At 45.1% G+C, this 14963-nt stretch overlaps 1 protein-coding gene across 1 annotated transcript; it reads right to left on the bottom strand.

Annotated features, from left to right (window-relative positions):
* Positions 1 to 6599: 6599 nt before the first annotated feature.
* Positions 6600 to 13748, bottom strand: LOC141250550 (uncharacterized). The gene is made up of 13 exons (XM_073670021.1): positions 13650 to 13748; positions 12709 to 13116; positions 11777 to 11906; positions 10899 to 11496; positions 10645 to 10811; positions 10396 to 10566; positions 9965 to 9973; positions 8665 to 9833; positions 8472 to 8492; positions 8343 to 8367; positions 7150 to 7259; positions 6969 to 7061; positions 6600 to 6779 (listed from the first exon to the last, which is right to left on the bottom strand). Exons 1-13 carry the CDS (start codon positions 13746 to 13748, stop codon positions 6600 to 6602), a joined length of 3180 nt encoding a protein of 1059 aa, XP_073526122.1.
* Between the last annotated feature and the right edge of the window lie 1215 nt (positions 13749 to 14963).

Genomic DNA, 14963 nt, shown 5'->3' with positions numbered 1-14963 from the left:
ATTTAGGGAGATTTTGCACAAAGCTCGCTGAGCGCAACCTTCCCTTCTTCAACATACTGAGGAGCCAAAGAGCTTCACCTGGACAGAGGAATGCGAGGCAGCATTCACAAGTCTCAAGGAGCACCTCGCTAATTTGCCAACGCTCTCGGCGCCTGTTCCCGTAGAAACATTGCAAGTATACCTCGCAGCTAGCTCAAGGACAGCCAGTGCGGTCCTGGTCCGCGAGCATCAAAAGCCAATCTACTTTGTCAGCAAGGCCCTTTCGCCCACAGAGGGGCGCTATTCACCAGTCGAGAAATTGGTTTACACACTCGTCATGGCAGCACGCGGCTAAGGCCGTATTTCCACGCCCATACCATACATGTTCTCACAGACCTCCCGTTATGAGTCATACTCCATCGACCAACCCTATCAGGCCGGATGACAAAATGGTTCGTCGAGCTCTCCGATTTTGACATCGAATATCAGCCTCAACCATCCATCAAGGGCCCAAGCATTGGAAGACTTCATTATCGAAACAAGCTTCCGAGGTCACGAGGGGTCCTCTTGCTTATCGCCAAGTCCATGGAGGAATTTTGTGGATGGCGCAGTCAACAATGATGGGTGTGGAGCGGGGATAGCTCTATTCTCGCCCGAGGAGGACCTGTACGAGCATGCAATAACGCTTGATTTCGAGGCGACCAATAACAAGGAAGAGTATGAGGCGCTTGTCATTGGGCTCGAGATATCCCTCGAAGAGCAGGTAGAAGAGATAGAATGTTTTTGTGACTCCGAGGTGGTCGTCCAGCAAGTCCAGGGGGTGTATGAGGCGCGAACAGGCACCTTACCCCAGTACCAGGCACGAGTGGCAATATTGCGTGGGATGTTCAAGCATTTTCTCATAACAACCATCCCACACGAGGAGAACGAGCAGGCAGATGGCCTGGCCAAACTTGCGTCTAGAGCGAAATTAATCGACGCAAGGCAAGAAGGGAAGTCTCGACCGATCTGGTATAACACTGCCTCCGTCAAGTCTATCTCTGAGCAGTTAGAGCTCATTTCCATGGACGAACCCGTCGAGGACTAGAGGCCCCTATACTCGGATATCTTACACAAACTAACATCCCCGAAGATCCACGAGAACGGAAATGCCTTCAGACTAAGGCCTTCCGGTACTTTACTTGCTAGGGCGAGCTATACAAGCGAGGGATAATGTCTCGAGAGATGAGATGCTTATAACAAGAAGAGGGAAACAGAATGTTGGTCGATCTGCACGCAGGATTGTGCGGAACACACGCAGGCTGGCGATCCCTGGTGTTCAAGGCACTACGCCATGGGCATTTCTAGTTGTCCATGCGCGAAGATGCCATGGCCATCGCTCGATCATGCAAGGCCTGCCAGGCTGATGCTCCAGCATGTCATCTACCGGGGGTCGAGATGCAAATAATGTCGGGGCCTTGCCCCTTCTCCATGTGGGGCTTAGACTTGTTGGGCCCATTTACACCAAAGGCACCAGGGAACTGAAATTCATCATTGTCGCCATTGATTACTTCACGAAGTGGATCGAGGCAATACCCTTAGCTCGCACGAATGTCCAAGCCGTGCAAATGTTCCTGTGGCAAACATCATCTGCTGGTATGGGCTTCCACAAGATATTGTGACTGATAGGGGACCATAGTTCAATACACCAAAGCTCGTCGAGTGGTGTAAGGATCTTGGTATCAGGCTGAAGTTTTCCTCGGTAGCTCACCCTCACTGTAATGGGCAAGTCGAGGCAGCAAATAAGAGCATTGTCATAGATTTAAACAAGCGACTAGATGGTGCTCGAGGGCTATGGGCCGAGCAGTTGCCTCTAGTGTTGTGGGCAAATCGGACAACTGTCAAGAAGGCCACAGGAGAGACACCCTTCGCACTCGGGTACGGTATCGATGCGGTGGTACCCGTCGAGCATCTATTCCTGACGGATAGAATAATCCAGTATGACGAGGGTGCGAACGACAAAAAAATGGCGCATGAATTACAACTTCGAGAAGAAGCGCGTGAGCTAGCAACCATACGAGCGGCTAACCACAAGGCCGTTGTAGCTAAGTACTACAATAAAAAGGTCAAACCTCGGTGTTTCACAAAGGGCGACTTGGTTATGCGAAAGACAGAAGGAGGTAAGCTAGACCCCAACTGGGAAAGGCCATACATCGTCGAGGCTGAAATAGTGCCCGGGGCTGACAAGCTCAAGGATAGTTCTGGGAACCGCATCGCAAACTCGTGGAATGTGATGAGGCTCCGCAAATACTACCCGTAGTGCCCGCACACCTCGACAATAAGGTACACATACAACTTACTCACACCTATTTAATATTCCAGCACCCGATTAGATATGCATACTATATCCGCCATATATATCAAGCACGCAATAACGCAAATCGTGCATAATAGGCGAGGGAGTAAGTTAAGGCTCGTCGAGGCCTTAACAGCTAAACACGGTACAAGTGAGAGATCCATACTCACTCGACCGCATAAGGTACGAAAGCGAAACAACTTATGTACAGTAACACGTGACTAAATCACAAGCCTAACACATAATCATATATATCTTGCAGTACAATGGCAACTTATATACGGCTGCGTCCTTGGGGCACGAGGGCCCTGATCCAGTCATGCTTATTTATACAAGGTACAATATCTTAGCATTCTTATTAATTCCGAGCATGACTCGATGATGATTAATGCAATTTTACCCTTGCTCCGCAGGGATGACTACGCGTAAATACTATATTCGGCTGCGTCCTTGGGGCACGAGGGCCCTGAGCCAGTCACGGTTACTTATACAAGGTATAATGCCTTAGCATTCTTATTAATTTCGGGCATGACTCGACAATTATTAATGCAATTTTATCCCTTGTTACGCAGGGATGACTAGACTCAATTACTATATCCGGCTGCGTCCTTGGGACACGAGGCCCCGAGCCAGTCACGGTTACTCGTACAAGATACATACCTTAACCCACTTATTAATTCCGAGCATGACTCGACGATCATTAATGCAATATTACCCCTTGCTCCGCAAGGATGACTAGACTCAATTACTATATCCGGCTGCGTCCTTGGGGCACGAGGGCCCCGAGCCAGTCACAGTTACTTATGTAAGGTACATATCCTTACACCATTTTTCAAATCCGATCACACCTCGGCGACACTAAATGCCATTTCCCCTTGTTAACAGGGATGACAATAACTACGACTGCGTCGTTAGAACGCAAAGGTCTCGAGCGAGTTATTAGCATCATGCACGGTGCGAGAAGTCTCGAATAAGAGAAAACTCACGAAAGCAATATCAAAGGGTTACAGGGCCAACGCGCATATTTGTAGAGAGGATATAGCCCGAGAGCATGATTAGCCAACGCATTATATTTTATACAACATACTTGTCATACAAACACCTTTTTTATTGGTCCACACTTGACCATGTTAGCGTGCGGAAATTTGTTATGTTATTCTACTATTTCATTGAATGCAATATTAGTCATATTTCGATCATTTATCTATTTACCAACGCCCACAACGTCGTGCAATACCTTTCCTCGCATACGACGTATGGTCGAAAAGGCAAGGGGTGGCAAGCCGGGTTGTGGCAGACAAGTATAATTAAGAGAAAATAAACGTTAAAGTGACAATCCAACATGAGTTTACAAAAGATCCATTTCAAAAGACAGAATTACGGTACAGTTAAGAAAAAATACATGTAAACATTTTTGTCACTATTGTGGAGCTGGTGAGTTGTGAGGAGGAGGAGGAGCCGCCGAGGTCTTCGCCGCAGCCTTCAACGTGTGCGCAACCCTCGCGAAGGCCAGCCCACCATGAGATACCTCTTTCTCATGACCAACGGTGGGAGCACTCTTCATAGGGATAGTAGTAACATTCCACGCCTCGAGGGTTTTATCATCGTCCATGGCATAGGCTCCGAGAGGGGCCGGAATGTACTCGGTCGGGATCAGGGGATAGCCGTACAACTTCGCGTTGTCAATCTTGAAATTCAGAAGACCCTGCTCGGCTGCTTGAAGCTTAGCCACCTCACAGAAGGCATTCACCTGGTATTGCGCGAGGTAGTGTTGTCGAGACCCCACGCGATGACTAGACGCATAATGCTCTATGGTCTCTTGGCGGGCTCGCGCAAGCAATCCCTCCTGGTCCCTCAGCACCCTTTTGAGCTCGTCTTCCACCCTTTTCCTCCCCTCAGACTTCTTATTCTTCTCCTCGGACTCCTTTCTCCTCTCCTCAGCCTCAGGGCCAGTTCGAGATCTAACTCTTTAACACGCTTGTCCATTGCATCAAGAGAAGCTTGCAGGACCGCCTTCTCCTTGGCCGCCTCCTCCTGAACTTTGTTCACAAACACCCTCAGCTCCTGACAGTTCTCTCGAGCTCCCCATAGCTTTGCGTCAGCTCGGCCGAGGCTCGTTGAGTCCGGTTATTGCATTTATTCAAGACAACCATGCACAGGTGGATGGCATGAAAAGAAGAAAAATGTTAACAAATTTTCAAAGGAAAGCATGGACCTAAACAAAGAACTCTAGGAGACTCACCCCTGCAACTAGCTGAGACTCGACGACCGTCTCATCTTCGGTGATATTATTTATGATAGGGGGAGGGGAAGGAATAGGAATGACCCGGGCGAGGACTTGATCGGAGAGCTCGGGAGTCAAGAGGAACCCTCCAGAGCTTCGGCTCGAGGGGACGTCCGCAATGTTCAGAGGAGTGGGGCTCGACGGCGTCCTCGTCGAGCTCAACGGATCAGTTGCCCTCCTCTCGACACGGCGTTTCTTACGAGGTTGTGAGGAGTTCTTCGAGGTCAGAGCCCACTTCTTTTTCAGATGCTCGGAGAGAGGAACGTCGTCCTTGGGGAGAACGTCTATCTGAGGCAGCCAAGACTCCTCGACAGTGGGCTGAGTAAGGATGACATGGGACGACTGGTGGTGCGGAGGCACCACATGATCCTCATCGTCTTCAATATTCACAAAGTTGAAAGCTACATCTGCAGTATCAAGAAAACAAGTCAGAAATTCATAAGCATGTCAAACACGAGCTAACGTTAAAATAAGATATCCCTACTAAGGGGAGGAGGAATCAAACTAAGTCCTCGTCGAGCCAAGAGGTCGATAGTCACTATATCGTTGTATCTGTTAGGGCTTAGTTTGCGAAACACACAAAAGTCTTCCCTGGCCTTCCGGAGTTGCTCGGCCGTATAAATAGTCTCTCACTCGGCGACCATGGACACGCGGACGCGGTGATTCACCCTATGTTCCCTGGGAGGTTTAATTAGAATCCATCGACGAGTCCATCCAGTCTCATTGCCGGGCATCTTATATTGAACGGGACTGTACATACAAGTGCATGTGACGAGTCCCCATGTGTAATTATTAGGCTTGTACAAGGCCCGAAAGAGGTGGGTAGAAGGAGCATAGCCGATATCTTGGCAACAAAGCTGAAAGGTAGTCATATGCCTCCAGAAGTTAGGATGAACTTGAGATGGGCTAAGTTGAAGCTCATCGAGAATGTCTCAAATAAACTGAGCGAGGGGCAACCGGAAGCCTGCGAACAAGGCGTGACGACTAATAGGGAAGTAAGGGCCGTAGTTGTCGAGCATCTTCCCATTCGAGATCGGCAAAGTTAAGACCGTCCAAGCAGGGAAAGGGAACTCAGCAGCGTAGTCCACTAAATGACGGGATTTGACAGTTGAAGTCGAGACCCTCATTTGATAACCTTCGACCACACAGGGAATGGGAGCGATACACCCATCTAAAATAAGCACGCGCGGGGATCGAGCAGGAAGGACAGAGGGTACAGCCACATCGTCGAGCACTATGGGCTTGGGCGACGGCGGAAAGGTATCATAAATACGGGTAGTAGCTTGGGAGGTGGTTCCTCGGGTACTTGGGCCAGCCTCATCTGGCGATTGGGCCTCCTAGTCCTCGTCCCTAGAAAAGGGTGGATAAGATACCGTCGACGACGAGTTCTCCTCAAGGGGGTCAGACTCTCGAAAACTCACTTCCGAGTCTCGGACTGAGGAGGTTCTTTGAGCTGCGGCAAGATAGAAAAAATTAGTCCTCTAGGTAGAAATTACCCCGCAAAGAGAAATGAAACATATTTCAAAACTAGCTCTCGTCGAGTAGAAGAGAAGACGAGAGGTGGAACCTTCGCGAGGTACCCCGAGAATTGGGACAGAAACATAAAGAAAAATAAATAGGCAAGAAAAGAGAAGGGAAAAAGGGTAAAATCATGTTCGCAGAGCTGGAAAGTCGCATTTATGACGATAAGACAAAAGGAGAGGGGGGCTCTGACAAGAGCGGTGTGTTTTCCCAAAAGACGTGTCAAAACCCCCCGTCGCCATTAAAACAGACTCTCGAAAGCTTCGAAAGAACAGGCATTAATGGTGGAGAATATCTGTCCTCCGTCATCAATGCCAAGAGGGAGTTTGAATGAGGCAGGTTTGCCCGACACCGGTTTAATCCACCGGTATAGAAAAAAACTGATCACTTCTTGATTAAACATTTTTGCGTGAGAAAAACACAAATGCAAGTGCGATCGCAAGTGGGGAAGATCAAAGCAAGAAAAACAACAAGAACAAATCAAGAACTAACGTGCGAACTCGAAAAAGGGAAAAGGTGGAGAGAACTAACCGGTGCGATAAGCCATATGTGGAGAAGAAGAAATAAGCGCCGGTGAAGAAGAGCAAGCAGAGGAAGCACCACGGACGTCGGAAGAGGAGGATCGGAGTATTGCCGGAAAGTTGAAGGAGAAAAGAGAGCCTGGAAGATGAAAACTATGAGAGACGGTAAAAAGTAAGAGAAAACGCTAAGGGTCCCCTTTTATAGTAGGAGGGAGACGAAGCGTCGGCATCCCCTGACGCGACACATGGCGAAGATGAGATGAAAGCCCGCCCGAAAGCAGTTGTCTTAAATAAATTCAAAAAAATGGCGTGAGAAGGAAAACATTACCAGAAGGAACGAACGGAGGAACCAACATCGCAACTCGCCAGAGGTGGACGAGGAACAGTAATCCAGCGCATCGTCGAGCATCATGTCGACTATCTAAAGAAGCCGAATCCATGTAAGTAATACTATACTACTCGTCGAGCAGAAATCCATCAAAGTTCAGCGCAGGCCTGCGAGACCTCACCTCGACCAACGAAGGCACACGATCCTCGAGCAAGCGGTACTCGAGGACCCTGTGGGGCTGGATGTTAGGGCGGGTCCCATGGCCTGATTCTGTGCCTGATAGATTTATGGCTCAAATATGAGAAAAGGGAAAAAAAACCATTAAAGGGCGGACCATATAGCTTTTTTTATAAATACTATGATGCGGGACACGGAGAATGGATCACTTTTCATCCGTACTTAAACTCTGCCGAAATTCAAAGCCGAAAGTACTCCGTTGTCCTATTATTCTCGAGCACTTCCCATAACACATTCCCCTCTATTGAGCTGCTACTGACTTGACAAATCCAGAGGAAGCCCCCCCTTTCCCTGGATTTGGTCGTGCAGGTACATCCACGAGGACTCACCAGGGACTGTTCGACGAGCACTTCGAACTCTGGGAGCTTAAACTGCCTTTACCCTCAGCTAAGGAAGACAAGAGTGAATCCGAGCCTCTCGTCGAAACGTGTTGACTCCAAGAGGATCTTGAGCTTCAACATAGTGACTTATTAAATTAGTTTAATCCATGATTGTGACGTTAGTTGTAGGATGAATCCAGCATTTAGATGCTTGGAAAATTCTCCAACTGAAAATTCAAACTAGTGGAAGAATTAAACCATTAATGAAAATCAACTGAAAAACAATACTCTTCAACTGAAAAACTATATCAATGAAAATCAGATATTCAGTCTTCCCTCTCTAAATTAATTATAAGTAACTAGTAGAGGACCGTGTCCGACATATTTAGGACAAATTTGGACACGTCTAGACACACTTGTACACACTTCGGACACTGTTAAAACACGATCAACAAATTGGACACGTCTCCGACACGCCCAAACACACCTTAAACACCCCGAACTCGTTTGTCTTGTATTTTTCTCAGACCCAATCACTTTATTAGACTTTATTTGACTGAATTTTGAATATATTTATAATAACCCAGATACCCAAAAGTCAATATAAAGATTTAATTTAATCATAAAAGTGTTCTTCCTACACTGATATAAAATATTTATTATTAATTTTATTATTAATTATTTTTATACAATTGAATATCATCTTTTCCTCTCTTGATATAGTTTTATATCTTTAAAATAATATATAAATTATATCGTCGTGTTCTCTCGTATATATTTCTCTATATTTTGAATTTTTCGTGTCATCATGATCTACCGTGTCCATGATGCGTAAGTTTTACCTATACATCAAGGACATAGATTAGAAAACTTGATATAAGAAACAAGTTGTCTTGCATTCATGCTAGCTACGTTTACAATGAAAACACCTTCCCCTATATCCAACTCTGTTTGAGCATCCAATCAGCTACAATAAGATTAAGCAATAAGGCAAACCAAAAGAGTTGCCCTGGAATATCAAAGGAAGAGGGCAAACTTTTCAACGATCATTCACTTCATGACTTCATAGATAGTCTTGTTGATTTCCGTTCGAGCAATCAGCGAGGATGGTACATCTCAATCAACATCCCCATCTGCACAGTGCTATTTGGTCCAGAATCAGGAATCGAATTCATATGAGAATCCAGATTTAATAGATACAAATCTTCTTCTGAGTGGCTCACTAAGCTCGTTCCTTCCTCTTGGCTCCGTCTGTCCCATGGATGATTCATTCGCTTCTTGAGACAATCTAGCTCAATTGCAACTTCTTTCATTGTCGGTCGATCTTCTCCCTTCATCTCAAGACAATCCTTAATCAACTTCGCCATGAAAATCAGCTGCTTCGAGCTAGCTTCCTTCATCAAATCATCATGGATCACTTCCCATAGCCTATCTTCCTTCATAGCCAACAAAAAGTAGCTTCCAAGATTTTTCTCTGAACTCTTCCTCTCCTTACAGAGCGGTTTCTTTCTTGTTATGAGCTCAGCAAGAAGCACACCAAAACTGTAGACATCACTCTTTTCTGTCAATTGACTTGTTTGGAAGTATTCTGGGTCAAGATAGCCTAATGTACCTTGAACCATTGTTAAAACTTGATCTTGATCTAATGGAATCAATCTTGATGCACCGAAATCAGATATCTTAGCGGTGAATGATTCGTCTATAAGTATGTTTGAAGACTTAATATCCCTATGAATGATTGGAATTGAGGCTGCGGAATGGAGATAAGACAATGCATCCGCGGCTTCGGAGGCGATTCTTACACAATTTGCCCATGAAAGCCACGAAGTTCGGGCTTTTTTATGGATGTGCTCAAATAGAGTGCCATTGGAGACTAACTCATATACGAGTAGTGGTACTTCAGTCTCAAGGCAACACCCTAGAAGTTTAACCACATTGCGGTGATTGATTTGTGTCAAAATAACAACCTCATTGACAAACTGCTCGGTTTGAGTCTTGTCAGAAACCATGGATTTCTTGATGGCAACTTCCCGTTTATCTGACAAGACTCCTTTGTAGACGGTTCCATAACCTCCTTTGCCTAGGATTCGGTCTTGACTGTAGTTGTTAGTGGCAGATTTGAGCTCATCGGCTGTGAATATATTCGAGGACGTGTTTCCACCTTGATGTGAGGCGAGGTGTTGCTTCATCAAGAAGCCTCCATTTTGTTGGAAGAATTTTTCTCTCATTTTCCGGACCTTCCGGTTCTTGATGGTCATATAGATCCAATTTATGCAAAGGAGTGCAAGTAACAATGCAATAGTTGTACCTGTGACAAATTCAGCAACGGTTTCAGCATAGCTACATACTTGTTTGGTGCTATACATTACCTACTAAAAGTGTATCTCAAGTAAAAATTATGAGGAATAATTCTAGTTTATATAGAACTATCTTCTTTACATCTGGGCACTTCATGGATTTGTAAAAATGGGTTAATCTCAAATAATTAAGTGAATCATATGTACAAAAGGGCTACTTATCAGAATCAAACTCCAAGATATTCTTTTTGCCGAAATTAGGTCTTTAAATACGAATATTTCACAGCCGAATCTCGCTATTCAAAATATGAACAGAGAGTAACCTACTAAAAAAGTGATGGAAAAATGTCACCGTAATAACTTTTTAAATAACTCTAAATTTCTTTTTTCTTTTTAGTAGATTTACAAATCCATGCGTTATTTTCATAATTTAATATTTTATGTTTATTATTTGAATAGTAAAGTTAGACTGTGAAATTTTTAGTATTTTAAAGGTCTAGTTTAGTGAGTCCTAATTCATATGTAATTAATATGAGATATAATTCAAGCGAAAAAACCCATCAAAAGTATTACCTAGAGTGATTTTCAAGGAAGATTCTGAGTTGGAAGAAACACAACCAGTTCCATTTTTCAGAGCATCACCATGATGCCCTTTTGGGCATGAACAATCAAAACCTCCTGGTATATTACTGCAACGATTAGGATCAAAGCAGGGATTGCTAGGGCCTCCACACTCATTAACATCTGAAAAAAGAATTAAACATGTCCAATTAGCAAGCAACATATCGAAGAAAAGATTACGCAAAATTCAATCAGAAGTACCTGTGCAACCGGGAGTAAGATAAGGATTGCCCTCATATCCTGAGAGGCAGCTACAACGGTATCCTTTAGAACCGAGGTCTACATCAATGCACTTGGAATTCTGCTTACAGGCATAGGAAGACTGCATATGCTGAGCTTGAATACATGTGGTTTCAGTCCCAACGTTCCAGTCGAGAACAATGGGAACATTTTCAACTGTTCTGTTGTAGAACAACGGATCAGAAAGATCATCAGCACCCTTAAAGGTGAAACTGTCATCTTCAGCTAGGAATGCATAGCCACAAGAATCAAAGGAAGAGACATTAGTGTGATTATTCAAGCTCTGTAGGCCTATTCTGAACTGTTTTAATCTATCTGGAATTGGAATTTGAGAACAGCCAAGACCAGAACATGTTCCAGAGAGCAAATCTTCTTTCCTGGAGCACAAGGAAATGCAGCCGCTGGCGAAGTTTCGGCCTTTTGTGCCGGTAATAATCGCCAGATCATCACAACCAACAACAACAAGTTTCAGTGTGTCTGAGAAGGTATATGGAGAGCTAAACAGATCAATTGAAACTGTAAGTTGATCTGTCAAATTCCCAAGAGAAGAAAAACACTGTTTTGCCACGCCGTTCTTGATTTTCATCTGGGTTTCAGAGATCTCTACTATCTCAAGATTACCTCGGCCTAAGAAAGGTTTTGGAGGATCATAAGTAGTGTTACACACAATTTCATACCAATAGCCTTGTGAGCATTCAGCGCTGATACCGAAAGGATAAGGAACCTTTAGATTCCCACATTGGCGATGGCATCCTGGCTTGGTTGTTGTGGAAGCATTCAGCATGGTGGTTGCTCCGTCTGTAGTTGTGGTCGCTATTAAGATCAGGAGAAGCCGCCATGAGATATGAGCAAACATACTTAGAATAATTTATAGGAGTTTTTGGAGGAAAAGTGGAGAGCTAGTTAAGAAAGAGTTGTGAACCTTAATAGCCAGCTTATAGTGTTTGATATAGCCCCTGAGGACTTGTAAAAAGAGCCAAGTCAGCGGTCAACCAGCCGATGTGAGGCTAACAATTTTGCTGATTAAGGACAAAGCCAAGTCCAAGTCCAAGTCAAGTCTCTAACTCTTATGGTGAAGCCAAGTCCAACTTACTAAGTAGAACATTGATTTGTGTGGTTATTATTGAAGCAACAAGAAGGTGGTGGGATGCTTCATACTTGTCTTTTTTCAAGCATCTACATGTTCTTAATCCTATGACTTCTAATACTTTCCAGTTGAACAACTAAAATTCAAAGAAGCTTACTATGGAGTAAAAATTTTTAGATATTTTGTGCCATAGCATTGTTTCTATTAGTTTCTTTATCAGTCTTGATAACCCTGCAAATAAAAATTGCTATATAGCACCACCGATCAAACAAACGCCCAAAGGGTACATTAGTACTTCATTAAATAGAGTTGGTGTTGATGTCCAGATTTCTCAGGATACAACACGTCATGTGAGAGTAAAAATCAAACCTTTGCTCTTCTTGGCTCGGGTAGGGAGTAATCGAGTTAAGGGCTCCAAGATTTGAATAAGGCTCGATCTATTGTTGCAACTTCACCTCGTGATGGTACCTGCACAACCAAGCCCATATCAATCGAGGCACAAATGAGGGTATAGTAGTGTTTAAGTGAGAAAATAGGGTAAAAGAGAGTCTGAATCCTTGTGAGGGGGAAAACGACTCGCGAACCTGGAATTATTCACAAAGAGCAATAATTCAACCTGGATTCATCGTGACCCAATTCTATCCAGAGTAAGCATCGAGAAAACTCAAAGCCTCATGACCTGATGTGGAGTCGATGAGTTGTTCTATGGACGACAGGGGGTAACTATCTTTGGGTCACGCTTTGTTGAGATAAGTGAAATCGACGCAGATGCGCCACCTTCTCGTGTCTTTCTTTGGAACCATTACAACATTTGCGAGTCATGTAGGATATTGTACTGGCTGTACAAATCCTGCCTTAAGTAGCTTCGCGAGCTCCACTACTGCAGCCTCGTTCCTGGGGCTTGGTTACTTCCGCTTCTTTTATCGCCGAGGTTTTACCTGCGGGTCAATAGCAAGATAGTGAGTCATTACCTCGGGTGGAATGCCCTTGAAATCTTTTTGAGTCCATACGAAGATGTCTCGTGAGGCCTCTACCAAGGTCTCGATCTCTCTTGTCACTTCTGGTAATAGCCCTTGGCCAACATACAACTTCTTGTCTTCCTCACCAAAGGGTGAGATTGCATGCTTTGCGACATCGACAGAGGTAGGAGCAGTATTCTCCCTCGCTGGTGATCGCGAAGCTTCTCGGGGATCCAGATCTGCCTTGTCTTTTGTGCGAAGCGAACCCGACACATAGAGTTGGTTCACGTGCACCGCCTTCTTGTCATTTTGCTCTGCCTGGATATAGCACGTTTCACTCTCTTCTTGGTTACCTCGAGCCTTGCATGTGCCCCCTTGGGTCAGGAACTTGAGGCAGAAATGGATGATCGACACCGCTTCTTCAAATCTTGTTAACGAGTCCCGTCCCAATATTATGTTGTATGACGATGCAAGGGGGGTGACTTAAAAATCAATTCCACAACTCCTGCGCGGGCCTCCCTAGTCTCCTAGTATCATGTCAATCATCAAGACACTGAGTACTTTCAAAGAATCTCCTATAAAACCCACGAGATTGGACTTCGTCGGCCTTAGCTTAGATTGGTTAAGACTGAGCTTCTAGTAGGCTTCCTAATAGATTATATCTGTTGCGCTTCCCGTATCTATCATCACCCTTTTGATGATCTTGGTTCCAATCTGAACATGGATGACGAGTGGGTCGACTTGCTTATTCGCCCACTCGACCACATCGCTATCATTGAACTACGACTAATCAGGCTTGCAAGCTATCTCGTTTATCAACATCATTGGCCTCCCTGGAGGTAGGGGCATTGCAGGCTCTTCTTTTCTCTAGTCGACCAGGCAAGATGGGTTGGTGATGCCCAGTGATTGTCTCAACAAACCATCTGATCGAGGGAAGGCAGAAGGTTGTGGGGGTTGTGCAATAGGTTCGTTGGCATTCTACCCTTGATCTCCCCTAGCTTCCATAATCCTCCGATCATCTCAATCAGCTTCTTGATGTAAACTCCGACACTCGGCGGTGTTATGGGTATTGTTGTTATGCTTGGTGCACCACATTCCCTAATTTGGAGGCATAGTCGGCCTGCCAGGTACCCTATTTCATTGTACGGTCGCCATCATATTATGTACTTGGAACTGCATTTGGCCTTGGCCTTCTTTTAATTGGAGAGATGGGGCTCATGATGTTTGCTCGATTTGCTTCTTATGTCCCCATGACTGGTTTCCCCTATGGCTACCACCCGATAACTGATTCTGCTTTCGCAAGTCTTTCTGACCCTGGTTCTTTCCCGTGATCCTATTGGACTCGATCGGGCCATGTGCTTTCTGCAACATCTTCTCGTAATCGAGGTGCGCTTGCTTTCAACCCAACATGTCCTTGAAGTCTGAGTCGTCCAACAATCCCCCGAAGAACAACAGCCTCGGTAAAGTCGTATGCCTCGATAGCTACTGTCGTGAACCTCCTGACATATGATTTGAGGACTCGTGTATCCATTTCTTTACTCCCTGAGTTTGTAACCTCGTCACCTTGCGTTTTTTGGAAGCTCTAAAGTGGGTCACGAAACGCTCCTCCAGTTCGTCGAAGCTTTGGATCGTTTGTTTGGGTAGCAAGAGCATCCATGTTAGAGTCGTACCTGACAAGGTGTTTGAAAAACCCTTACACGTAGTTGCATCTTCCGTGTTACAGGACAACATTGCGTAATGGTAATGATGGATGTGATCTCGGGGATCTCAGGGCCTGTGTAGTCTTTCGACGTTCGATATTTGAAATCATTGCGAACTAGCATATTGATGATGTGATCAGCAAACATAGTTCCACCAAATGAGTTTGAGCCTGCACTAACTTGGTGCCCTAGAAATGGGCTGAGTTGGACAGGATAGTGGTCGTTCTGCCGTGGTCCAATATATGGATCGTGAGTAGGGTATTCGGAAACTTAATTGTAGAATGGATTGTAGGTAGGCTCACGGAATTTGGGTGGAAGGAGTTGAGGTTCGTAGATTGGTTCGTAGAACCTCAAGGGTAAAAATTGTTGCTCGTACACGGAATCGTGTAATCTTAGAGGGGGAGGTCGAAGTTTGTAGAACCGCTCGTACTAACCGCATGGTTACCGAAGGGGCTCAGAGTGGCATAATGCCCTTGCACCATGCTCGGGACCTTGAATTCACGAAGTTGGTCGAGGTTGGAGTCTGGCGTTCTC

This window comes from Phyllobates terribilis, unplaced genomic scaffold, assembly GCF_046119375.1.
Source record: "Phyllobates terribilis strain yellow unplaced genomic scaffold, ASM4611937v1 Scaffold_5895__1_contigs__length_48410, whole genome shotgun sequence".
Taxonomy (NCBI): Eukaryota; Metazoa; Chordata; class Amphibia; order Anura; family Dendrobatidae; genus Phyllobates; species Phyllobates terribilis.
Note: the sequence above shows the minus strand (reverse complement) of the source record. Positions and strands in the feature narration are given on the sequence as shown.

What these genes read in the sequence shown, in the direction of transcription:
- LOC141250550 (XM_073670021.1), bottom strand. Translation starts at nt 13,748, where the DNA reads ATGATCGGAGGATTATGGAAGCTAGGGGAGATCAAGGGTAGAATGCCA. An exon ending in TCTTACTCCCGGTTGCACAG is followed by an intron (nt 10,567 to 10,644) that starts GTACTTCTGATT and finishes TTCTTTTTTCAG; the next exon opens with ATGTTAATGAGTGTGGAGGC. An exon ending in GTGTGCCTTCGTTGGTCGAG is followed by an intron (nt 7,062 to 7,149) that starts GTGAGGTCTCGC and finishes CGGCTTCTTTAG; the next exon opens with ATAGTCGACATGATGCTCGA.